The 25,659-nt window shown below is 45.8% G+C and overlaps 2 protein-coding genes and 2 non-coding genes across 4 annotated transcripts; all 4 read left to right on the top strand.

Moving 5' to 3' along the window:
- The first annotated feature begins 396 nt into the window (after positions 1-396).
- Positions 397-8,893, top strand: psma3 (proteasome 20S subunit alpha 3). Its single transcript, XM_089004946.1, has 10 exons — positions 397-527; positions 3,260-3,342; positions 3,429-3,552; positions 3,637-3,738; positions 5,369-5,442; positions 5,508-5,580; positions 6,583-6,695; positions 7,747-7,814; positions 8,605-8,669; positions 8,773-8,893. Exons 1-10 carry the CDS (start codon positions 507-509, stop codon positions 8,815-8,817), a joined length of 768 nt encoding a protein of 255 aa, XP_088861072.1. The 5' UTR covers positions 397-506; the 3' UTR covers positions 8,818-8,893.
- LOC148894109 (small nucleolar RNA SNORD53/SNORD92) lies at positions 6,425-6,506 on the top strand. Its single transcript, XR_016116112.1, has one exon. It is a non-coding gene; the product is annotated as a small nucleolar RNA SNORD53/SNORD92 (small nucleolar RNA).
- Positions 8,452-8,532, top strand: LOC148894110 (small nucleolar RNA SNORD53/SNORD92). Its single transcript, XR_016116113.1, has one exon. It is a non-coding gene; the product is annotated as a small nucleolar RNA SNORD53/SNORD92 (small nucleolar RNA).
- Positions 8,894-9,828: 935 nt separating the features above from the next.
- Positions 9,829-25,130, top strand: arid4a (AT-rich interaction domain 4A). Its single transcript, XM_089004637.1, is given in 25 exon segments — positions 9,829-11,186; positions 11,962-12,072; positions 12,203-12,268; positions 13,300-13,390; positions 13,464-13,543; positions 14,009-14,103; positions 14,180-14,312; positions 15,183-15,262; positions 15,339-15,415; positions 16,265-16,479; positions 16,539-16,611; positions 17,707-17,801; positions 18,050-18,147; positions 18,221-18,449; positions 19,253-19,527; positions 19,610-19,771; positions 19,875-19,950; positions 20,017-20,076; positions 20,079-20,217; positions 20,551-20,616; positions 20,685-21,758; positions 21,834-21,932; positions 21,997-22,146; positions 22,212-22,358; positions 23,968-25,130. Coding segments are annotated over 25 exon segments (3,813 nt in total). The 5' UTR covers positions 9,829-11,180; the 3' UTR covers positions 24,084-25,130.
- The last annotated feature ends 529 nt before the right edge of the window (positions 25,131-25,659 follow it).

The following is a 25,659-nucleotide window of genomic DNA, read 5'->3' on the forward strand; positions in this document are numbered from 1 at the left end:
GTCTGGACAGTAGGGATATATACATAACATAGGGCCAGAGCTACCAGCAAAATTTAGTTCGCTGACGAAGCCTCTTGGATGAGAAGCGAAACGTCCGACACCTTGAAAGAAGTACAGATGACGGCTGAAGAAACCTTTTCATCGATTAAAAACGAACTGCATTGTAATCACGCTCGCATCGTGTATTTCAAAATGCAGTTATTAAAACGTACCCCCTCAAAAAAAACGAAGTAGATCCCCAATGTGGAGTACCTTGTATGATTGCTTTGATTTTCACCAAAATAGGTCGGATAAAATGACTCGTTTTAACCAAAATTATACCCTTTCATTTCGAGGGAAACCTTTCGCAGAAATGACAAATACCTGTAGTGTAGCGTGAAAAAAAAGATGACGCCAGAGGCTATTATTGTGAAGGTGGTTGCCGGAAAATGTCGCATGAATAACAGAAGCTTCATGTTCCTTATGCTGTTTTGCACTTCCACACCGGACCAACCGTCGACGTCAAAATGAGCTCCATTGGCACCGGGGTAAGCATTTTGTCTCGCGTACAACATTTTGTTTTACAAGCGTAATTGTTCTATTTTTCAAGAGTGTCTGGGGGAGAAAGTATTTCATTAAGAATAGCATCTAGCTAGCGAGTTAGCTGTTAGGCTGCTGCTGAGTCACTTCAGTGTCGCGAGGACGGCCTTGCACCTCGATGCTAATCTGAAACTGGAAGCGTTCAGGAGTGTCGTCGTCTCGGAGTTTGACTCAAAAGTTGCGATCGGTCACCAGAAACACAAAACTCGATCGCGCTTTGGAGATTTCGCGTGGTTTATTTTGTTCTTGGTTGACGAAGCTTCATTAAGTGGGTTGGCCCGCAACAGCGAAACGTCAAGACGTGCGCCATATTAGATGTGACGAAACTGGGAGCGGGATCAGTAACACTCGTTCTAAAACGTTTTAATCAAACTATTTTACGATTTATAACATTTCCCCAGCAATTCTAGCGATATATTTCACGTTTCAATTTGATTAACTTTTCCTTATAATCCCTGTCCGTCTTTAAAACTCATTTGTATCCTTTGGCGTTTGATTAGCATGGACCAGACGCGATCTTCGTTTTGCTATTTTGTGCTTTATACTGTCTTTGTTCTTAATATAAACAATAAAAGCTGTATTTAATGTCGTGTATATGATATTTGCTGCGTGTGCAGCACTTTGGGTATAACGATTGGTTTGCATTTGGCTTTATGCGTCTCGCAGTGGAAACATTTACTTGTCACAGCAGCAAAGTTATCAAAGGTAATGATTGTTGTTTTAGAGTGCGCCATGAATACATTTGAGTTGAGTTGAAAAATGACAACAATTTCGGGCATATTAAATTTTGATTATATGCCCCTTCCTATCGAGGTTCTTAAATTGTCCAAACCCCTGGACCGCTTCAGACGTGAGTGACTTTTGTGAAGAGTCTATCCACGTTGTTTGTGTGTGCGTTATTAGCACGACGTTCTTACGACACTTTCATGACAGTTTACGGCATTACTGTAGTATATGACATTGGCCGCGTGGTCCGGCGGCCCAGAAGCAGAAAATCGACGGTAGGCTCAAGTTATTCGGCCTTCGGCAAATATTGTCACGTTTTTTGTACTAGGTGAGTGCGAATAGCAAATATTCGAATATGCCTGCGACATATTTGAGCTTATTTTGAAATAAGCAGAAGTAATAACTGATGCTAATCGTTGATCGCGACACGTGTACTTTATATTGGATTTGATTAGCCTTTAGCTGCTCGTATATATGACGACAATTCTCGTGTAAAAGTTGTAGTACGCCGTGATTTGAAACGATAAAAAGACGTTCACAATTCCAGATTAAATTTAATCATTAACTAGCTGGTGATCGAGCTAGCTAGCTATTTGCTATCTATTAGCTATCTATCTATTTACAGTATTAACTGTCTACTTAGCTCGTCTTGCAGTGGCGAAATGTACATGTTTGTTTCCGCGCGTTCGTTATATCCTGGTTGAACTCTGATTTGGTATCTATTCCACATTTAGCAAACACGTGGCATCAGCGAATACAATTGACGACATAAGCTATGGAAGATAAAAACGTGTCAATTCAAATCTAATGATCAATAGAAATATATATATTTTTAAATACAGGTAACATCCGAGTTACGACCGACTTCTATTCTGACAAAACGCTCGAAAGTTAAATGGACTTCAGTCGAAACCATTCAAAATGGCCGACCTTTACACGACAGAATAGTATAGGATGTCAATCTGTTGTTTTAAAGCAACTTTTTCCATTGAATACTATATTATGTACCAAATTGTTTACACTTCATTGATACATGTTATAAATAATTTAAAAACAATATAATCTTTAGTGTCATTTTCATCATTTTATATTTCAGATTATCGATTTATATTATTGTATAACTACCTGTATAATGTATACAAATGCTTACCCTTTAGTGTCGTTTTTATCATTTTTATATTTCATATTCTCGATGTATATTTTATGTTTAATTTTATATTGTCGGTTAACGAATGCACTTATACGTAAAGAGTACAGCTGTTGAAAAATGGCTCTCCCTGCTAACGGCCAAAAGCATTGCGGTGCCAGGCATAGAATAAAAAAAATGGCGGTCGTAGTCGTAAGTACGGGCGGTCGTAACTCGGATGTTACCTGGATTGACTCAGTCCTTGCTCCAAAACAAACAAAATGGCGTCTCCGTGGTGGCCATTAATTTGGACTTGCACACAGTTTGCTTTGCTTTCTGGGGCTGAGTAAGTCATCTATTAGCTAGCTGGCTAATTTGATTTATTTGAGTTATTCCCGGGCAAACGGGCTCACCGTTGCTGGCTGCCTAGCTAGCTATCTATTGACTGTTTAACTAGATAGCTAGCTAGCTATCTATTAGTCATCTATCAGCTAGCTGGCATACTTGATCTATTTAGACGGGGGTCACTGTTGCATGCTACGTAACCAGCTATCTAGTTGCCATCTATTACCTAGCTAGCTAACTTGATCTATTTGAGTTATTCCCGGTTGAACAGGGTCTTCATTGCTGGCTACCTAGCTAGCTATCTATTTTCTATCTATTAGCTGTCCAACTAGCTATCTATTAGTCATATATTAGCTAGCTAACTTGATCTATTTGAGTTATTTCTGGTTGAATGGTGTCTTCCTTGCTGGCTAGCTATCTGTTAGCTGTCTAGCTAGGTAGCTAACTTGATGTATTTGTTCCATGGTCGTGTTTGTGTTGCAGTACGACCTGTCGGCATCCACCTTCTCCCCCGACGGGCGAGTCTTTCAGGTGGAGTACGCCATCAAGGCCGTGGAGAACAGCAGGTGGGTGAGCTCGCCTTTCCGACTCCATTTTCCGTGGGGGGGAAACGTCACCGAAATGCCGACTTCGCGTCCGCCGTTGTGTTCAGCACAGCCATCGGAATCCGCTGCAAAGATGGCGTCGTGTTTGGCGTGGAGAAGCTGGTGTTGTCCAAACTGTACGAGGAGGGCTCCAACAAACGCATCTTCAACATCGACAAACACGTCGGCATGGTGAGCGCGCTTTGCCTTTGCACGCCGCCGAGGGGGCGGAGCTTGACACCCGGGGTCACCGTTCTCTGGCGCTTCCCTCAACAGGCCGTGGCGGGCCTTCTGGCGGACGCCCGCTCGCTAGCTGAAGTGGCTCGGGAAGAAGCGTCCAACTTCCGCTCCAGCTACGGCCACGACGTTCCTCTCAAGGTGTGTTCAAGGCACTGCGGACATTTCCAAGTTCATTTTTGGTCATCGTTTTACAAAAGAAGAGAAAATTGACATTTTAGAAAATGAAAACAATAGAAAAATGCCTTTTTAGAATTTTTTTTCTCTTAGAAAATCGCCATTTTATAAAATGTTTGGTATTTAGAACAGGGGTGTCAAAGTCATTTTTTGCCGCGGGCCACATTGTAGTTCTGGTTTCCTCTGGAGGGCCGTTATGAATTTGGGGAAGCCATTAGAATGTTTAAATCCCTTCAAATATTACATATAGAGTACACAGCAAATTAATGAATGACTCGTTTTCAAATCTAAAGTCAAGAATAATGACTTTTATTGTGGTTGACATCCAAAAATATGATATTTTGGCTCAGATTTTAGCAATCATCATGGAATTTAATGGATTTGGCCCACAGGCCTTGACTTTGACACCTGTGATTTAGAAAATCACCATTTATATATATTTAGATAGATTCAGAAAATCGCCATTTTAGAAAATGTAAACGAATTTAGAAATTCACTATATATATATATACACACACACACACACACATACAGTAAAGTCTCGTTATATCGATATGGGATATATCGATAGTCCCGGTTATATCGATATTTTTTCGGACTCCCTTGAATATCGATATAACGAGACTTTACTGTATATAGATATAGTGAACTTCATCATCATCACCGTTTTATAAAATCAAAAATGCCTTTTTAGTATTTTATTAAATTAGAAAATCACTATTTTCACAAATTTAGAAAATCGCCATTTATATATGCATGTATAATTTTTTTGTTAGTTTTATTTTCGTTATTTAGAAAATCGCCATTTTGGAAAATAAACAAATCGTAAATCGCCATTTTAGAAAATGTAAACAGATTTACAAAATCGCCATTTATAATTTTTTGCAGAATTATGAAATCGCCATTTTTGAAAATGTGTAAAAAAATTAGGAAATCACTATTTTATATGTTTATTTATAATAGTACATTTCGTTCATAAGCGCCTTTCAAAACTCTCAAGGGCACTTTACAGTCACAAGATATTTTATTTCTGTTGGTGAGCAGAAAATAAACAAATAGTAAATGGCCATTTTATAGTTTTGTGTAAAAATTCACAAAATCACCATTTTAGAAAATGGAAAACGATGAAAAATGCCTTTTTATAATTTTTTATTTAAAAAAATCACCATTTTACAAACATTTTAAGAATTTCGTTTTTTAAAATCATTTTAAAAAATCATAAATTTATATATGTATTTAAAAGTTGAAAATAAACAAATAGTAAATCGCCATTTTAGAACATGTTAACAAATGTAGAAAATCACCATTTTATAATTCTTTTAATGTATATATCGCCTTTTTTGAGAATGTTAAAAACAATTAGAAAATCACAATTAGATATATGTATGTATTTTTTTATTTTTAAGAATTTAGAAAATGGCCATTTTAGAAAATTCAAAACTCATTTTTTGACATTTGCACTTCCTCATTGAGCCTGTAGATGGCAGCACTTAGCACACGCCGCTAACAGCGCGACTGCCCCATATCTGAATTCGATATTGCGGCCCCGTAAGTGTGCCCGTTTGCGCTAACGCCACTTCCTGTTCCCCCGCAGCACCTGTCTGAGCGCGTGGCCATGTACGTGCACGCCTACACGCTATACAGCGCCGTGCGGCCCTTCGGCTGCAGGTGAGTGTCGCCCGTCCGGCTGCCCTTCGGCGCGCCGACGGGCTAACGTCCATTGTCGCCCGCAGCTTCATCCTGGGCTCCCACGACAAAGACGACGGGCCGCAGCTCTACATGGTGGACCCCTCGGGCGTCTCCTACGTGAGTCGCGGCGTTTGTGGCCTAGTATCTGTTAGCTAGCTATCCAGCTAGATAGCTATCTATTAGCTAGCTGGCTGGCTATCTGTTAGCTATCTATCCAGCGAGCTAGCTATCTATTAGCTAGCTACTTGGCTGACTATCTGTTATCTGTCTATTAGCTGGCTATGTAATAGCTAGCTAGCTAGCTTTTTATTTATTTGAGTTATTCCGGGTCGAGCGTGTGGCTGCTGCTGCTCACCCACAGAAAAACTGATCCAGTCTCTGTAAAGTGACCTTGAGAGTTTTGAAAGGTGCTTAGAAATGAAATGTATCATTATAGCTGCTAGCATTGGCTAAGGCTACCCGGTAGGTAGTACCTCAAATAGATAGAAGGCTGGCTAGCTAAGAGTTAGCTAATAATCACTCAGCCAGATAATAATACCATTCATTTATAAGCGCCTTTCAAAACTCTCAAGATCGTGCCAGCGTTCACTCAACCTGGAAGTAACTCAAATAGACAGAAAGCTAGCTAGATAGCGAATAGCAAGCTCGCGACAGCTCGTAGTGATTATGCTATATTGCCATTCATATGGAGAATATGAATATCAGACTCTTTTGGTGCTAGTTCCTTTTGTAGAATAAACACTAGCTATAGCTAGCTAGAGAGATAGCTAGTTAGAAAGCTAATGAAATAAGGAACTAGAGATATAGACCATATTATACATTAGCAGCAATTGCGGGTTGGCGCGTGTGGCCGCCGCTGCTCACCCACAGAAAAAAAAACGGACTAAAGTGACCTTGAGAGTTTTGAAAGGTGCTTAGAAGTGACGTATTATTAATTAAATTGCTCATTAACGGCGGCGCGTGGGCGTGATGATGCAGAGAAGGTTTCGCTTAAGTAGCTGATGTCACGTGATGTCATCACTTTCTCTTGGCTGTCTGACCGCACGCGTCACGGCGGCCGCTCCTCCTCCTCGCCGCCGCCGCCGCATTTCCCTCATGGGCCGCTTTTGCGTCTTTCAGGGTTACTGGGGCTGCGCCATCGGGAAAGCCAAACAAGCCGCCAAGACGGAGATTGAAAAACTGCAGATGAAGGACATGAGCTGCAGGGAGCTCGTCAAGGAGGTCGCCAAAATGTCAGCGCCGCCATCCTCATCCTCCATTTTAATAAATGGGGGGGTTGCCATTTTAGAAAACTTTTCCAAAAAAATCACCATTTATATAAATATATATACTTATTACATTTTGAAAATGTTAGAAAAAATTACAAAATCGCAATTTTATCGACATATATATTTTTTGAATTTAGAAAATCAGCATTTTACAAGAATTTAGAAAATGTTTGACAATTTTGAAAATGGTCGTTTTGTGCAAATAAATAAATAAATAAATAAATAGAAAATCACCGTTTTACTAAAATTGAAGCTTTTAAAAAAATCGCCATTTCACAAAGTGGAAAAAAAATTAAAAGATTCAAAATGTTAAAGTAAATTAGAAAATTGCCATTTTAAAAAATGTAAAAACATTTAGAAAATGTAGACATGTTGAGAAAATCACCAGTGTATAATTTTTTTGTAAACTTATAGAATTGGCATTTTTGAAAATGTTTTACAAAATGGCAATTTTATAGACATATTTTATTAAATTTAGAAAATCACCATTTTACAAAAATTTAGGAATTTAGAAAATGTTTGACAATTTTGAAAATGTTTAAAAAAATTAGAATATCACCATTTTACAAAAATTGAAGGAATTAGAAAATCGGCATTTCAGAAAATCAGATTTTTTTTTATTAAAAATGTTACATTAAATTAGAAAATTGCCATTTTAAAAAATGTTTAAAAAAGTGAAAGTGGCCATTTTAGAATTTTTTAAAATAAAAAAATTGTCATTTCAGAAAAAAGTTGTAAATTGCCATTTTAGAAAATGTAAACAAATTGAGAAAATATATACTTTTTTGTAAACTTATGAAATCATTTTTGAAAAAGTTTTGAAAATTAGAAAATCACAATTTTATATACATTTTTTTTCTCTAGAAAATCATCACAAGAATTTAGAAAATAGACAAATAATAAATCGGCATTTTTTTTTTCTTTTTCTAAAGTGGCGATTTACTATTTGTCCGCTTGGGGCAGCGGCAAAAATGTAACTTTTTGACCCCTTTTTTTTGTTTTTGTGTGTATTCAGCATCTACATCGTTCACGACGAGGTCAAGGACAAAGCGTTTGAGTTGGAGCTCAGCTGGGTCGGAGAAAGTAAGGCTGCCAAAGCGTCAATTTGGCTCGCTAGCTAGCTAGCTAGCTAGCTGGCTATCTACTACTTATAATAATAATAATACATTTAATTGCTACGTGCCTTTCAAAACTCGCAAGGCCACTTTACAGTCACGGGATCCGTTTTTGGTGGGTGAGTTGCGGCAGCCATTCGCGCCAGCGTTCACTCTACCCGGAAGTAACGCAGCAGCAAAGTTATGAATGGAAGCGGAAAGGTAAGAAAGAAGTAGAAAAATAAAATACAGGAGCTGCTGGCCGCTCTCGTGGCGCCATCTTGAAGTCTATCTGGCTATCTATTTGCAATCTGTTTACTATGTATTAGCTATCTGACTGGCTAGCTTAGCTGGCTATCAACTACTTATATAGCTACCTCGCTGGATGTGTAGCTTGCAACCTGGCTGGCTACCCATTAGCGATCTTTTTGTTATCTATTAGCTATCAAGCTGGCTATTTCGAGGCTATCTATTAGCTAGATAGCTTTCTATCTATTTGAGTTACTTCTGGGTTGGGTGAACGCTGGCGCGTGTGGCTGCCGCTGCTCACCCGCAGATTAACCGATCCTGTGACTAAAGTGAGCTTGAGAGTTTTGAGAGGCGATTAGAAATGAAATGGATTATTAATGATCATGATGAGTGTCCAAAAGGTTTCGCACACTGGACTGAACTCCTGTGATGTCACTTCCTCTTGGCTGTCTGACCACACCCGCCAGTTGTCCACCGCTTGACCGCCGATGATCAAGATGACTGACCTCCTACTTTTTGTGTCTCCCCAGTTACAAACGGACGACACGTCCTCGTCCCCAAAGACGTTAAAGAGGAGGCGGAGAAATACGCCAAGGTGACGCCCGCTCGCTCTCGCCCGCTCGCACTCGCCCGTTCGCACTCGCCCGCAATGTGTGATGGTTTTAACAAAGCGGTGCGTTTATTTTTTTTTTTTTAAGGATTCTTTGGAAGAGGAAGACGACTCGGACGAAGACAACATGTGAAGCCTCGGACTCTTTTGATTTAGTATTTTCATGTTTTATAATTCTGTTTTGAAAATAAAATGTCTGCTATCTGGTTCTTCCCTGTGTCCTTGTGGACGTTTGTCTCACACCCATGTCCATATATGGCCTCGCTGTGGCAACCATTTTGTATTTGTCTTATAATAATCAGAATACATTTCATTTCGAATTGATAGAAAGCTAGCTCGCTATATAACTAATAGATAACTAGCTAGGTAATAATACACGTTTCATTTACAAGTGCCTTTCGCTATATATTAGCTGTCTAATTAGTGGCGCGTGTGGCTGCCGCTGCTCACCCACGTAACAATTTTACCGGTGACTGTAAAGTGACCTTGAGAGTTTTGAAATAAAATGTATTATTTGTGGAGGAAACAAGCGGACGCCGGTCAAATCAGCCCAACCGAGTGTCACTTGGAGCATGGGGGCGTGGCTATACGCAGACAAGCAAGTTCGCTCGGCCAATGAGGTCGCACGTCCTCCCGCTTCCGCGGGCAACCAATGGCCATCGCAAATGGCGACTTTTCCCGCCCACCTTTCCTCTCATTGGCAAGTCGCGCGATACAAGTCGTCATTTCCCGTGAGGCGCCCCGTTCGTACCCGCCAATAGCGAGCGCCGAGCGGTCGGGACCAATCAAAAGGGCTTATTTGGCCGTCCAATCGCTTTGCTCGGCGGCGAGCGGCGCCGTGCTTTGCGCCAATGGCCGGACGGGAAATACAGCTCGGGACTCAACAGCTTGTTGTTCGCGTATCGCGTCGCCAGCCCGGGCGAAAGGGACGCGAGACGCCTCGTTGAACGTGAGTATCAAATGTTGATTTTACGAGGCCGAAAAGTGTCGCCCGCCCCGGTCGGGCACGCCACGTCAGTCCGGGCGAGCGGCGGAGCCCCGGCGGCGGTAACATGTCGGCTTTCGTCGCGCTGGCGAATTGAATGGCAGCCGCGGCTTGTTTTCGCACCGAAGAAATGTGAAAGCTTGTGTACGTACGTGTGTGTGTGTGCGCCTTTTGTCAAACAACCGAATATGAAATGAATCCAAATGAAGCGAGTGACTTTTATCTCATGTCACATTTAATGACATCGTCGGCTAGAAAGTTAGTTTCTTTGTCGCCTGCGAGCAAGACGCTTTCAATCCGCGGCCAAACTAGCTCGCTCGCTCGCTCGCTCGTCGCTCTCCTGTTTAGCATGTTAGCTAAAGCTAATGGGAGACCAGGCGCAGCCTACCAGCGACAACCACGACCGCCGCCTCGTCGCTTCGAGCGGCGAATACTTTCTGGCCGCCACCCGAAAGACGACCGAGTGTCGCTCGGTTCGCTTCCCGTCTCGGTTTGCCCGTCGTTCTCACGGCGCTCCGGAAAGGGGGTGGGGGGGCGAGAGAAGAGAGAAGCGAGCTAAAGTTAGCCGCGCTAGCTGAGCTGACATGGCGACGTGACTCACCGAGGAGCTCAGCTCAAAGCGGGAAGGGAAAGGGGAGCTCCCGGGCTCGGGCTTGGACGAACCGAGCGGTTGACTGGCCGGTCGGTCGGCTTCTTTGGTTCTATCCAACAAAAACCGGCAGTTTGAAGTCAAGGGGAATGCCAAATTTGGGTTCTTGTTCGTGATACCTGCCTGCTTTTCAGTCGTTCCGGGGTTCTCGGGACAACCGTCTTGTCGTTGCTTTTATTGTCTTCCAGTTGGCCAAGTTCAACTTTCCTTTTGGATTGTGGACTCGAAACATCTTCAAGAAGCATCCGCCACCCACTGGAATCTTCTTCTCGCTCATTATTTCACTCAGGCTTCCTCTGGTCACTGGAATATGGCCGTCTGGAGTTTGCCTTGATGACAGACAGACAGAAGAACATTCATCCGTTTATTTTTGGGAGGTTCCGTTTAGTCAAAGTCAGCTTCATTGTCAAATATGCTAATATGCATGACATGCAGCACAGATGAAATTAATGTCCTCTCGGACACAGCGTGCCAGGCAATTAGAATGTGGCTCAAAAAGACAAGACAAATGACAACAGACAATACATGTCATTTATCGTATGTAAAGTGAGGTAGTGTCGTATGTAAAGTGACGTAGTGTCATATGTATGGCTTCGGTCTTTCAGGTGATGAATCATCACGTACGTTTGCGGCCTTCAACAAGCACCGAGATTCCCATGTGGTTGCGTTGACGCTACTGCGCAAAAGTTGAAGCCTTCCGAGATGAGGCGGAGATGACCGAGAGTCCAAAAATAACTTGAGGGTTCTGACCGGGAACTGGTTTGCCTTTTTTTTTGGGGGGGTCTAACACGTTTCTATTTTGTCCCCCGTTTCAGGATTCAACAAAGCTCCAAAGCTGGACTTTGTCAAATAAGCACAAAAGATGAAGGTGAGCCTCTTGGACTTTTTTATATTAATAATAATAATAATGAGGATAAGAATAATACATTGTATTTATGAGTGCCTTTCAAAACTCACAAGGGCACTTTACAGGCCCAGGATAAGAACATTTTTTTTCTGCAGGTTAGCAGCGGCAGACAGACGCGCCGGCGTTCACTCAACCCGGAAATGTACACCACTAATTCAAATATAAAAAGGTCATCGCAAAAAATAGTTCCGAACAATTAACTAGTGCCGTACTGATGAGATCAGAGAGTAATTGAGAGGTTGGTAGTAACTCCACTTTCTAAGCCGGACACGTAACACCTTAAAATTGGTAAAAATTTGATGACAATGCAAACACAAATTAGCATCGCAAAGATAGTTCCGAACAATTAACTAGTGCCGTACTGATGAGATCTGAGAGTAATTGAGAGGTTGGTAGTAACTCCACTTTCTAAGCCGGACACGTAACACCTTAAAATTGGTAAAAATTTGATGACAATGCAAACACAAATTAGCATCGCAAAGATAGTTCCGAACAATAAACTAGTGCCGTACTGATGAGATCAGAACGTAATTGAGAGGTTAGTAGTGACCCCGCTTTCTTGGCAGGGCGAGCTGGCAAAAATTAGATGACTATGAAAACACAATATAGCATCGCAAAGATAGATGTTGCTATGCTACCATTTAGCCTCTCACAATGTTTCTTTTTTATGGTGATGTCATCGCTCCCAGAGTACAAATTGGCCTGTTTTTTTAAAAAAAGCAACATTTTTTTTCAGGCAGCCGACGAGCCCGCCTACCTGACGGTGGGCACCGACGTGAGCGCCAAGTACCGAGGGGCCTTCTGCGAGGCCAAGATTAAGATTGTCAAGAGGCTAGTGAAGGTCAAGGTAAGGCGGCGCTCATCCTCGCCGCGTGCAATTAGCATACCCGCTAATCGTCTTGGAGCCCACCTCAGCCAATAAGAATCCGTCAGGGGTCCCGCTTGATTTGTTTGTTGTCGTCTATTCCCCCCCGCAGGTGAATCTGAAAGGGGGCAGCGCCAGCCAGGTGGTCCACGACGATCAGGTCAAAGGTCCCCTCAGGGTAAGAAGCTTCATCGCCATGACAACGATGAGCATGTTGATCAGTAAACGGATTAGCCGGCGAGCTAAGAGAACTTGCTAGCTCGCTCACTCGTTAGTTAGCTCGATCGCTAACAAGCTCGATAAATGATCATTGAATTTCACATGTTTGATTTGCTTTAGCGGGCCGAATAAAATGATGTGGCGGGCCAGATTTTGCCCCCGGGCCTTGATTTGGACACATTGATGTCAAGGGATTAGCCGGCTCTCTGAATCGAAAGAGCTAGCTTGCTGGCTCATTAGTTAGCTCGATCGCTCGCTAGGTGGCTCGATCCCTACCTAAATGTGAGTGTGAATGGTTGTTTGTCTCTGTGTGCCCTGCGATTGGCTAGCAACCGGTTCAGGATGTCCCCGCCCCCGCGATCCTAATGAAGATTAAGCCGTCTAGACAATGGATGGATGGATATCAAAGTTTTCCAAATACAGTGATACCTTAATTTCTTCCCAGAAAGTGTGTGTAGGGCGAAAAGTGTGTCTTCCAAACATTTATTTCCCATAAGAAACCATTAAAATGAGAATAATCCGTTCCCGGGTCCCCATAGAACATCATTTTCTCCTAAATAAGCCTTAAACTACACAAAACGATCTTATTTTATGTATAATAAATGTGCGATTGTATTGTAATGAAAGAAATAAGATGTACTGTGTAATAAAGTCATTTTATATACCTTCGTGAGGGTAGTTGTCAATGGATGGCAGCAATGGTCGACTTAGCGTACTGAAACTGGGACGCTAACTCGTTGGTGTTTTTGTATGATTTCCGGCCTTAAAACTACACAAAATAGACCTTATTTTATGTATAATAAACTGTACTGTATAATAAAGTCGTTTCATAGCCCTTTGTGATGGTAGTTGAAGTCCGTGGCTGCTGCCGCTAGTTGCTGTTGATTATGACTTGACCTATAAGACGCAAGCTCAACCTTAGAAGCAAATCAAGACTTTTGGGTGCGCCTTTAACACGGGAAAATACGCTAATGGCGCGTGTGTGCGCAGGTGGGCTCTACGGTGGAGGTGAAGACAAACGAGGGGCCGTGCAGCGAGGCCGTCATCAGCAAGTTGACGGACGCCAGCCTCTACACCGTCGGTGAGCGCACGCCCGGCGCACCTGCCGCTGCGTGTGACCCGCATGTGACCCCATTTTTTTTTTTTTTTTTCAGTTTTTGACGACGGAGACGAGAAGACGCTGCGCCGGTCGTCTCTGTGCCTGAAAGGCGAGCGGCACTTTGCCGAGAGTGAGGTGAGAGCACTTTCCTGTATATGATCACAAATCCTAAGTATGTAGAACACGTCGCACTAGTATCATCATCAAAAAAAGACAGTATGGAGGACACGAATAAAGGCTAATAGGAGGAAGAAGCTGTTGAAATGTCAACCGGATTTGGTTTCGCCTGTCTGAGGGGAGACGCTGGAAAAGGTTGTGGGCAGGGTGCGGAGGGTACAGTCTGATTTTTATTTATTTATTTATTTATTTTCGGTGCAGTGTGCAAGGATCGGTTTTTGTGTGGGTGAGCAGCGGCAGCCACACGCACCAGCGTTCACTCAACTAGATAGAAAGTTAGCTAGCTAGCTCATAGATAACTAATAGATAGCTATCTCCCTAGTTAGATAGAAAGTATACAGCTTAAAGCGCTATATCAATCGATATGATTGGATTGGATTGTACAGGCGTGTTGTCATTGTATTTTGTCTTCTTCGTCCGCAGACCTTGGACCAGCTTCCCCTGACCAACCCGGAACACTTTGGCACCCCGGTCATCGGAAAGAAGTCCAATCGCGGCCGTCGCTCTTCGCAGGCTGTGTGAGTCCTTCGGGCGGCAGTTCCCTAATGGAAAAAAAGTTGGCGGCGCTGACGGCTCGGCTCGGGTGTCTCTCAGGGCGGACGACGACAACGAGTCCACGTCCAGCGAGGACGAGGAGGACGACCGCCGCCGGCTGAACGACGACCTGCTGGGAAAAGTCTGCAGCGTCAAGAAGGAGGAGCAGCCCGCCACCTGCTTCCTGGCCCTGGTGAGGAAAAATAAAAATTAAAAAAACGGTGATACCTCGGCTTACGAACGCCTTGGCTATCAAACTTTTTGGCTTACGAACGTTAAATTCACAAGAATTTAATCTTGGCATACAAACTATTTTTTGGGATACACACGGAGGTTAGCTGCAAGGTTAAAATATCCCATCAATCAGGCTCCACAAATAACCCGCACAAGCAATCTGTACACTTGACGCAAAAAGCTATCAACCCAGCTAAACAGAACATGATTGATGAGGAACTAGGTAAAATGAAAGCACGGCCACTTCACTTGGATATCGTCAAGAGGCAACCTGGAAGTTCGTCATCCATTGATGATTTCAAGGCTAACCACGGATGGTTCGAGTACTTGAAGCGTCGTACAGGGATTCATAGTGTCCTTCTTCATGGTGAGGCAGCCAGTTCTGACGATAAAGCTGCCAAAGCTTACAAGGAATCAGTCGTCAAGATGGTGGAAGAAGAAGGTTACGTTCCTCATCAAGTGTTTCATGCTGATGAAAGTGGCCACTCCATTCCATCAAGCCATCAATGACCATCACAAAGGTCAATAAAACCACTTTATCATACAGGACAGTTTATTTCTTTAATTACAATACCATAGCACATTTATTTTCCATAAAATAAGGTGTAGTTTTAAGGCTTATGTAGTAGGAAATTAGGTTTTATGGCGACATGGGAACGGATTATTCTCGTTTTAATGGTTTCCTATGGGAAACTAATGTTTGGGATACACCCTTTTTCACCTTAAGCACTCTGTCTGGGAACCAATTAAGTTCGTAAGCCAAGGTGTAACTGTACCCGGATTGTTCCCGCTCGGTGCGCGTGACAAGCCCTCCGTTGGCGTGTTCTAGGTGGTGTCACCCAGCTGCAACGACGAGTTGGTGGTGAAGAAGGATCAATGTCTGGTCAGGTCCTTCAGCGACTCCAAGTTGTGAGTTGGAACTGATCTGATGAAAAGCGTCCCCCTTCCGAGTGCAACGTGCTCACCCGCTTCCCCTTTGCCGCAGCTTCACGGTTTCCAGGAGGAACGTGCACCCACTCAACTCCATCAGCATCAACAAGTCGGAGCTCTCTAACACACGAGGTCAGTGTGTTGATAATTAGCCAGATAGCTAACAAGATAGCCAGCCAGTTAGCTCATAGATGGCAAATAGCTAACTAGATAGCCAGCCAGCTAAAAGATAGCTAGCTAGCCAGTTAGCTAATAGATAGCAAATAGCTAACTAGATAGCCACCTAGCTAATAGATAGCTAGATAGAGCGCTAGCCAGTTAGCTAATAGATAGCAAATAGCTAACTAGATAGCCAGCCAGCTAGCCAGTTTGCTAACAGATAGCAAATAGCTAACTAGATAGCCAGCCAGCTAATAGCTAGATAGAGCGCTAGCCAGTTTGCTAATAGTTAGCAAATAGCTAACTAGATAGCCAGCCAGCTAATAGATAGCTAGATAGCGCGCTAGCCAGTTTGCTAATAGATAGCAAATAGCTAACTAGATAGCTAGATTGCGCGCTAGCCAGTTTGCTAATAGATAGCAAATAGCTAACTAGATAGCTAGATAGAGCGCTAGCCAGTTTGCTAATAGATAGCAAATAGCTAACTAGATAGCCAGCCTGCTAATAGATAGCTAGATAGATAGCTAGCCAGTTAGCTAATAGATATCAAATAGCTAACTAGATAGCCAGCCAGCTAATAGCTAGCTAGCCAGTTTGTTAACAGATAGCAAATAGCTAACTAGATAGCCAGCCAGCTAATAGATGGCTAGATAGATAGCTAGCCAGTTAGCTAATAGATATCAAATAGCTAACTAGATAGCCAGCCGGCTAATAGCTAGCTAGATATCCAGGCAGCTAGCCAGTTAGCTCATAGATAGCAAATAGGCCGCGCTCCCCTTCGTTGCTCTGGTCCTCAACTTTCTTGGTGTCCCCCTTCGCCAGGTTTTCAAGCGGCTCAAGGATTTGCGAGGCGCAAGGAGGTGCCGGAGGTTTGGAAGATGGACATGAGTCAGATCTTGGACTCGTCCACCAGCGACGACGACGACAACAACAACGGCGGCGGCAACGGCGAGGAGAAAGAAAGCGAGGACGACGACGATGATAACGACGACGACGTGGACCGAGAGGAGAAGAGGAAGAAGATGCTCAAGGACGAGGTTGGATATCCGCTTGAAATGTCCCAAATGTCTCCCAAGCTAAACACGCCATCTTGCAGCCCGAGGAGGAGCTCGACCCGGAGGAGCGCGATCACTTCCTGCAGCAACTTTACAAGTTCATGGAGGACCGAGGTGAGTCCAATAATACAGGAAAAAATGTACAGGAAACGTCCGACTTACGACCCAGTTCCGTTAAGACCAAGCGGTCGTAAGTCGAAATGGTCGCAAGTCGAAATCCATTAAAAATGGACTTTTTTTGTTGTTTTTTTTTTTTTTTTTTTTTTGCGCTGAACCGAGTTCACATCATCGCAGTAGTGAGGTGTCATTCACACACGACCCGGCTCTTAGAGTCGGCTTTTTGAAGTGAACAAATGGAATCAGCTCCCACGACGTTCCTAAAATCCTAGGAACAAAGATTATGGGGTGTTAAATTGAATGTGAGTAAACTTTGAAAACAATTCATGGTTAGGGTTCCTTTAACATCAGAAATTATGACAGTCGAGCGAGCTATTAAGCTCCCTACCTAGCTATCTATTAGCTATCTGTTAGCTAGCTATGAGCGGTCTACTTGGCTAGCTATCTATCTTATCTATCTAGCTCGCTGGCTAGCTATCTATTAGCTAGCTAGCTTTCTATCTATTTGAGTTACTTCGGGTTGAGTGAACGCTGGCTTGTGTTATCAATTAGCTATCTAGCTAGCTACTTTTCTATCGATTTGAGTTATTCCGGGTAGAGTGAACGCTGGCGCGTGTGGCTGCCGCTGCTCACCCACAGAAAAACCGATCCTGTGACTGTAAATTGACCTTGATCGTTTTGAAAGGCGCTTACAAATGAAATGTATTGTGATTATTATTATTATTATGATTAGTATCGTTATAATTATTATGATTAGTATCGTTATAATTATTATGATTAGTATCGTTGTTATTAGTATTATCATTCTTCTTCTTCTTCTTATTATTATTATAATATTAGTAATATTAGTAATAGGCTGACTTTTTTTCCCCCCTTTGGTTAAAGTCACAAACACAAACACACATGTGCGCTGCAGTGAAGAGAAGCAACCAAATAAACCGAAGAGCCGAAAGAGCCCCGGCTCTTTTTTGTGAGCCGAGCCAAAAGATCCAGGTCTCTAAAGAGAGCCGCAAGTCCCTTCCCAGGCATTGTTTTTTACTGTTAATTTTTGTCGCTGTTTGTACTAAGCCCGTATGCGCTCTTTTCCATCAGGGACGCCCATCAACAAGCCTCCAGTGTTGGGCTACAAGGACTTGAACCTGTTCAAGCTCTTCCGATTGGTTTACCAACATGGCGGCTGCCGCAAGGTAACTTGATCCGCCGTCCAACAAGCGAGAAGGCGGGACTTGATGTTGGAGGCGGGATTTGGGGACTTTGGTCCAAAAAGGCTGTTTTGGGGCAGGGGGAGCTTTTGGAATGCTTTTGAATCCAAAATGGCTGCCCCCTTGGGATTGCAGATTTCTCCGTTTGCGAGGCCGCCACTCGTTGACTAAGATGGCCGCCGATGTCGCCATTTAGCAACCGTAACACAAAATGGTTCCCGTTTGCGCTTCAGATTGAGAGCGGCACGGTGTGGAAGCAGATCTACATGGATCTGGGCATCCCCATCCTCAACTCGGCGGCCTCGTATAACGTCAAGACGGCATACAAGAAGTCAGTTTATGAGACGTCGCCCCACCCTCGTTTCCGGGCGAGTGCTCACCCGCTCGCTCGCTCGCCCTCCCAGGTACCTTTTCGGCTTTGAGGAGTACTGCCGCTCCGCCTGCATCACCTTCCGGACCATCCACCACAACAACCCGCGCAGCCTCAAAGCGCTCGCCGTTCCCAGGATGGCCGGCGCCGCCAGGGGCGCCCGGGCCGAGTTGGGCGAGGACCAAGACCGCGACAAAGGGGGCGTCCGCTCCGACAGCGACAGCGACAATGAAGAGCGCAAAGACAAGCAGACCTCCCCCAGGGTGCGCCAGCTTGCCGGGAGTTGATCTATTAGCTAGCTAACTGGCTAGATGGCTACCTAGCTTGCTATCTATTTGCTGTCTAATAGCTATCTAGCTAGCTAGCTATTAAATATCTTGCTAGCTCTGTAGCTCGCTACCTAGCTTGCTATCTATTTGCTGTCTAATAGCTATCTATTAGCTATCTAACTAGCTAGCTATTAAATATCTTGCTAGCTCTCTAGCTGGCTACCTAGCTTGCTATATATTTGCTGTCTATTAGCTATCTATCTGGCTAGCTCGCTATCTATTAAATATATCACTCGCTATCTATTAGCTATCTAGCTAGATATTAAATATCTTGCTAGCTATCTATCTGTCTAGCTATCTAGCCAGCTATCTATCTAGCTAGCTCGCTATCTATTAAATATGTCACTAGCTATAAACCCCGTTCAGGTCTTGATGCCTCTGGAGGTGTCGGGTGATAACGATCGACTAATTTGCGCTTGAAAATTAAATGTACTATTATTATTAATTCGACGGTGGCCAAAATATCATTTGCTAGCTATTTGCTATCTATTAGCTATCTGGCTGGCGAGCTAGCTATCTATTAGGTATCTAGCTAGGTATCTGTTGGCTAGCTAGCTAGCTTTCTATCCATTTGAGTTACTTCCGGGTTGAGTGAACGCTGGCGCTTGTGGCTGCCGCTGCTCACCCATAGAAAAACTGATCCGGTGACTGTAAAGTGACCTTGAGAGTTTTGAAAGGCGCTTATGAATAAAAAGGATTATGATGTTCTTATTGACCTCGCTCGATGTGTCTTGCAGGCGAGGAGGCGGGGCGGCACGGCGGCGAGCAAGGCGGAGCCTCCCAACAAGGGAGGAAACGACAACGGCGACGAGCCCCGGGACGCCGCGCGGCGGCGCAGCAGCCGACGTCTGGACGGCTCCGACAGGGGCTCCGAGGACGACGATGACGACGAGGATGACGAGGAGGATGACGAGGAGGACCAGGATGAAGAGGACGAGGATGATGATGATGAGGATGACGACGAAGAGGAGGACGACGATGACGACTTGCGGCAGAGGCGACTGGGCGCTAGGTGGCTACTTGCTAGCACAAACAAAACATGCGACGTACGTCCCTTTTTTTTTTAACGTGGGGGCGGGGTTTTGCGTGTTCAGGAGCGAGGACGAGGGGGACGGCGACGCCCTGACGGGGACCAAAGTGCGAGTCAAATACGGGCGAGGAAAGACGCAAAAGGTCTACGAGGCTCACATCAAAAAGACGGACAACGACAACGGAGAACATTTCTACCTGGTGCACTATTACGGCTGGAACGTCAGGTGGGAGGCCATTTTGGGAGGGGCAAGGGGGGGCAACCAACCCCATTTACAATCGCTGGAATGGGCCAACTTGATTTGAGCATTTTGCCCCGCCCCCTCCCAGGTACGACGAATGGGTGAAGGCCGATCGTATCATCTGGCCCGCCGAAAAAGGAACCCGCAAGAGAACCAGGAAGAAGGTGACGGTAAGCCGCCATTTCGTCCCCCCGCTCGACTTCTGACGACCTTTCACCCTTTGGCCCCAGAACAAAGAGGAGACAGACAAGGATGAAGACAAGATCCTGATGGCGGGGCTGATGGCCACGCCTCCCCCCCGCCGCCGCCCCCCAAGCCGGCGGCGGCCAAGCGAGGGCGCCCCCAGATCCGGAAGCCGCCGAGCGGCGAGGGGCGGCCCAACGGGAAGAGCGCCCGAACGGAGACGCCGCCCAACCTGGCCAACGGCGACAGTAAGCCCCGCCCCCCAACGTCATTGGTGAACCGACGTTTGCCGCAGAGAATGCGTCAATCATGCATCAATCATAATAATAACAATAATAATAATAATTATTATACATTTCATTTCTAAGCGCCTTTCAAAACTCTCTCCAGCGTGTGTGGCTGCCGCTGCTCACCCAGAGAAAAACCGACCCCGTGACTGTTAAGTGACCTTGAGTTTTGAAAGACGCTTCTAAATTAAATGTATTATTATTTCTGTATCTGTTAACTAGCTTGCTCGCTTTCTATTTGAGTTACTTCCGGGCGCCTCAAACATGCGTCAATCATCACCCCCATTTCTGTAGACGCAGCCCGCATCAGGAGGACCAGAAGGACGTCTGGCATGTACGACTCGGACCGCGCCTCAAATGGTGAGCGCCACGGCGACCTTTGACATTTGGGCATCTTCCGCTGACTTGCCCACTTCCTCTTCCCGCAGAGGATTCTGGGAACTCGACGGTGGACAGCGAATCAGAAGAGCCGCCTGACAAGAAGCCGTCCCCCTGGCGGGGGAGGCCCGAGAGGGAGACCGCCGGGCAGCAGCCCGAAGCCGAGCGGGCGCCGTCGAGCGAGGCGCCAACGTTGACCACGCCCACCCACGCGTTGCGGGAGGACGGCGCCCGGGCGGCGAGCCCCTCCGGCGAGGAGAACCCCCCCGAGGAAGTCGTCAAGGTGAAGGACGAGCCTCCAAACGAGCGGCCAATCATCAACGAGATAGACGAGGCGCCGAGCCGAAGCGCCGAGACGCAGGACGACGCCCCCCCGGCGCCGTCGGAAGACCTCAAGACTCCGCCCTCCTCGCCACCCGTGCTCACCGTTCACTGTGGCCAATCTCCGCCCGTAATCCCCGAAGCGCCCGCGCCGACGCCCGCCCCACGAAGCCTCCCGAAAAGGCCGGATGAGCCAATGGTGGTCCTCCATTGCCTCCCGGCGCCGCGCCTCCACGCGGAACCTCCGGCGGTCGCGTCCGACACCGACTCGGCCAGCGAGGAGGAAGAGGAAAAACCCGAGCTGAAGCTCCGCCCCGAAAGGAAGTCGGACGAGCTTCCGCCCGCCTCCCCAAAGTCTTCGGCGAGCCCCGCCGAGGGCGGCGGCGGCGGCGCGTCGCCCGAATCCCCGCCGTCCCCGCCGCGCGCCGCCGAGGCGGAGCGCGGGAGCCACGGGACGGCAAAGGCGGACGAGGCGGCGGGTCGCTCGGAGGACCTGGACTCCGAGGAAGGACCCCCGGAGGAGGCGGCCGTGACTCCGCCCACGCCGCCGCCCCCGGAGGCCCTCGGCCCCGCCCCGAGCGAGGAGCCGCAAATGGGCGCCGAGGCGTTACTTTGCTACGAGGTGGACCTGGACGACCCGGACGACAAGGACAAGCCCGCCTCGTCCTCGGAGCCCCTCCTGCTCCTCGCCAGGGCGCCGCCCCCTCGCTCGCCGTCGCCCCGCGGCCCCTTCCTCCTCGACGCCGGCAGCCCCCGCTCCGCCCGGGACCTCTGCCAGGCGGACGCGTCGCAGGAGGCCCGAGGTCGCGTCGCCCGAGTCGCCCCCCTCGCCCGTCGATGCGAATGTCCGCTAACGCTTGTCCACGTTGTCCCCTCAGGGCCAAAGCGTCTGTCGCAGTGCCAGGCGAGCCCCCCCTCCAAGAAACAGAAAGGCGCCGCCAAGCGCGGCGGCGGCACCCCCAAGACGGACAAAAACGGTACGGCTCCTTTCTTTTGGCGCCGCCCCCTTTCTAACGCGAGACTCCTCCCCCCACCAATCAGGTCACAGCAGCGATAGCGAGGACCAGTCGCGTCTTGCGCCTTTGCCAAAGTCCGCCAAGTCTCGCTGTCCGGGCGCCGGGTCGCCGCACGCCAAGGAGAAAGCGAGCCCCGCCTCCTCGCCGCGAGCCAACAAGTGGACCTTCCAGCTGGGTAACGCTCGCCCGCCCGCTCGCCCGCTCGCTCGCTCACCTGACGCCGCGCCTTCTCCTGCTTAGACTCCCTGGAGAGCATGTCGAGCAGCGAGAGGATCTCCTGCCTGCAGGAAAAACTGCAGGAGATCAGGAAGTACTACATGAGCCTCAAGTCGGAGGTGGCGTCCATTGACAGACGCAGGAAGCGCTTAAAAAAGAAGGAGCGAGAAGGTAAGCGGGAGCTAAGCTAAGCTAAGCTAAGCTAAACTCGAGGGCCCATTCACTAGCAGGCCGGAATACAATACCATAGCACCTTTAGTATACATAAAATAAGGTATATTGTGTGTACTTTTTGGACTTTAAAGGCTTATTTAGTTGGGAATGATGTTTTATACTTATAGCGACCTGGGAATGCATTGTTCTCATTTTAATTGTTTCCTATGGGAAATTAACGTTTGGAACGCACACTTTCTGGGAAGCAATTTAGTTCGTAAGCCAAGCTATCACGGTAATAATCCATTTTATTTCTAAGCTCTCGACCCGGAAGTAACTCAAATAGATGGAAAGCTAGCTAGCTAACAGATAGAAAATGGATAGCTAATTGATAGCCAGATAGACAGTTAGCTTACTAGCAAGATAGCCATGTAGCTCAGTGGTCCCCAACCTTTTTTGCACCGCGGACCGCTTTATAAATACAATAAAATAAAATCATACAACAGGCATGGAAACTGTTTTTTTTCCTTTCTTTTAAATATAATAATAAACATGAATCCATTGTGTATTTTTATACAACTTTATTAGCAGAGTCCTGGTAACATCGCGCTAACAACAACACCCCTTAACACTCTATGGTCACCATGGTCATGTTTAAACATGCCTTCAAAATAAGATGTACAACAGTAACAAGCGTTTTCACATGCGTCGAGTTAATCATAGACGGATGTAATTAGTAATTTTTCATTTTTCAAAATAAAACATAGTTAGATAATAACAACCACGGACTGGTACCGGTCCGCGGCCGGTACCTAGCTGCATTACCAGCCAGATAGATAGATAGATAGATAGATAGCGAATAGTTAAAGAATATGTAGCTAATAGCTAGTGAATAGATTGCTAATAGCTAGCTAGATAGCCAGAATCTGTGATTCATATATTTTTAGGCCAGCAGAGAAGGCCTTTCACATTTTGCATTACGTCTGCCAATGAATGAGTTAAAAATGATACCGATGAAGTGATACTTTAGCCCCTGGACGTCCGTCCCAAGCACCACAACTATAAAACAACAGAACGTAGACATTTTAATGGTTTGTCCTTGTAACGAGTCCTCAATGAGTCCCGTGAAGGCGTTGACCAAGTACTAAATTAGTCCAAGGCCAGACAGGTTAACACCTAGCTATTAGCGGTCTAGCTGGCTGACTAGCTATCTAGCTGGCTAGCAATTAGCAATCTGGCTGGCTATCTAGCTAGCTATCTACTATGTGGGCTATCTATTAGCTCGATATCAATCTACCTATTTGCAATCTGTTAGTCGTCTACTAGCTAGCTATTAGCGGTCTAGCTGGTTGACTAGCTAGCCAGCTAGTGATTAGCGGTCTAGCTGGCTGGCTATCTAGCTATTGGCTATCTGGCTATTTTGCTAGCTCTCTACTGTGTGAGCTATTTATTAGCTAGCTTCCTTTCTATTTGAGTTCCGGGTTGAGTGAACGCTGGCGCCTGTGGCTGCCGCTGCTTACCCACAGAAAAACTTATCGCGTGACCGTAAAGTGCCCTTGAGCGTTTTTGAAAGCCGCGTCGTAATGAAATGTATTGTGATTGTTAAGCCTGGCGTCATTTTCCCCAGTGTCCAACACCACCGCGTCCACCACGTCCTCGGGGTCCTCGGGTTCCTCGGACGCAGCCATGAGCCCGTCCTCCGCCTCGCCCGCTCAGAGCAACATGGCCGTCGAGTGCAGGTGATGACGGACGGACGGACGGACGGACGGACGCCCGTTTGACTGACTGATGAGACGGAGGACCACAGAACAGGATTGACAGAGTCCCGCCCCCAAACTCACGTCCTCACTTCCTGTCCTTATTTGTTCACTTTTTACAAATTCTTCCCTTCTTGACACATCACCTTTATTTTTAAGAAAACTTTCAACTTCCTGTCGGCATCCACTTCCTTTTTAGGTCACCTGCGATTCGTCTTTTTTTTTTTTTTTTTTAAGGGGGAGGGGTCACTGTTCAGGGGGAGGAGCCAAAGCAGCTGCTTATGCAAATGATTTCTTTGACATGAGATTTTGAAGTCCGGTTTCAAAAAAAAACTTTTCTATCTAATGAAAGCTTCTATTTTAGTAAGAAAAAGAAGAAAATGTTGGAGAAATAAATGTTTTGTTTTTGTTTAGTGAAGAGGTTTTGAGTTAAAAAGGGGGCAATTTGCATTTACAGGTAACATCCGACTTGACACGGAGTTCCGTTCCGAACAAGCGGTTGTAAGTCAAAACGGTCGCAAGTCGAAATCCATTCAGAATGTTCAATGGAGACTCGGTGAGGCTAAAGGACTCACAAACTCCCCGCCTCTGATGCCGTCACACGGTCGATTGCTGTGCAAGTGTGACATGCTGGCTGGCCAAAATGGTTGTACGCGTTGCCGGGCGTCGAATTAAAATTGGAAAAATAGGGTCTGCGTGTCGCGGTCGTAAGTACGGATGGTTGTAAGTATGGATGGTCGTAAGTCGGGCGTTACCTGTATTTCCGACAGGTGCCAAGAAAAAAAAAGGCGCTTTGGTCCTTCAGATATTTTGTGGGCCGCTCGCTTCTTCTCGTTTCCGCCTGCCATTTCCTGTTTTTGTTTTTCTGCTCGTGGGACTTTTTTGTGTACATAAGATGAAATGCGAAAATGTAAAGATTGATTTATAATATTTTTAAGAGAAGACTTTGTACGCTTCTGTCAGCTGCCAAGAAAACACTTGATGGGATGCAGCAGCAGCAGCAGCCCGTTTCCAATAAACTTCTTAAATGGAACATTTGTGGCTTATTTGAGGGTGCGCAAGGGCGAGCCAAAGCGGCTTTTCTGTCCCAATTTGTGTGACGACGCTTGAGTGTCCTTCACGCAAGCAGCCAAAATGCAACTTTGCCCTTTTATAATAATTCTACGTCTATTTTCAATACCCGCATCAATTTGGGAATGGCAGTGAAACAATCACTAGCTATTTGCTAGCTATTAGCCATCTATTCGCTAGCTAATAGGGATCTTTTTGCTAGCGAATAGCTCTCTTCGCTAGCTTAGCTATCTATTCGGTAGCTATTAGCTGTCTATTTGCTAGCTAATAGCTATCCGCTTATCACAGAAAAAAATGATCCTGTGACTGTAAAGTGACCTTGAGTTTTGAAAGGCGCTCATAAATCAAACATATTATCTATTCGCTAGCTAATAGCTATCTATTCACTAGCTATTACTAAGAGATATCTATTCGCTAGCTAATAGCTCTCTACTCACTAGCTATTAGCTATCAATTCGCTATCTAGTTTTGACAGGCGCTTATAAATTAAA

This window comes from Hippocampus bargibanti, linkage group LG09 (assembly GCF_051943395.1).
Source record: "Hippocampus bargibanti isolate YZ-2025 linkage group LG09, ASM5194339v1, whole genome shotgun sequence".
Taxonomy (NCBI): Eukaryota; Metazoa; Chordata; class Actinopteri; order Syngnathiformes; family Syngnathidae; genus Hippocampus; species Hippocampus bargibanti.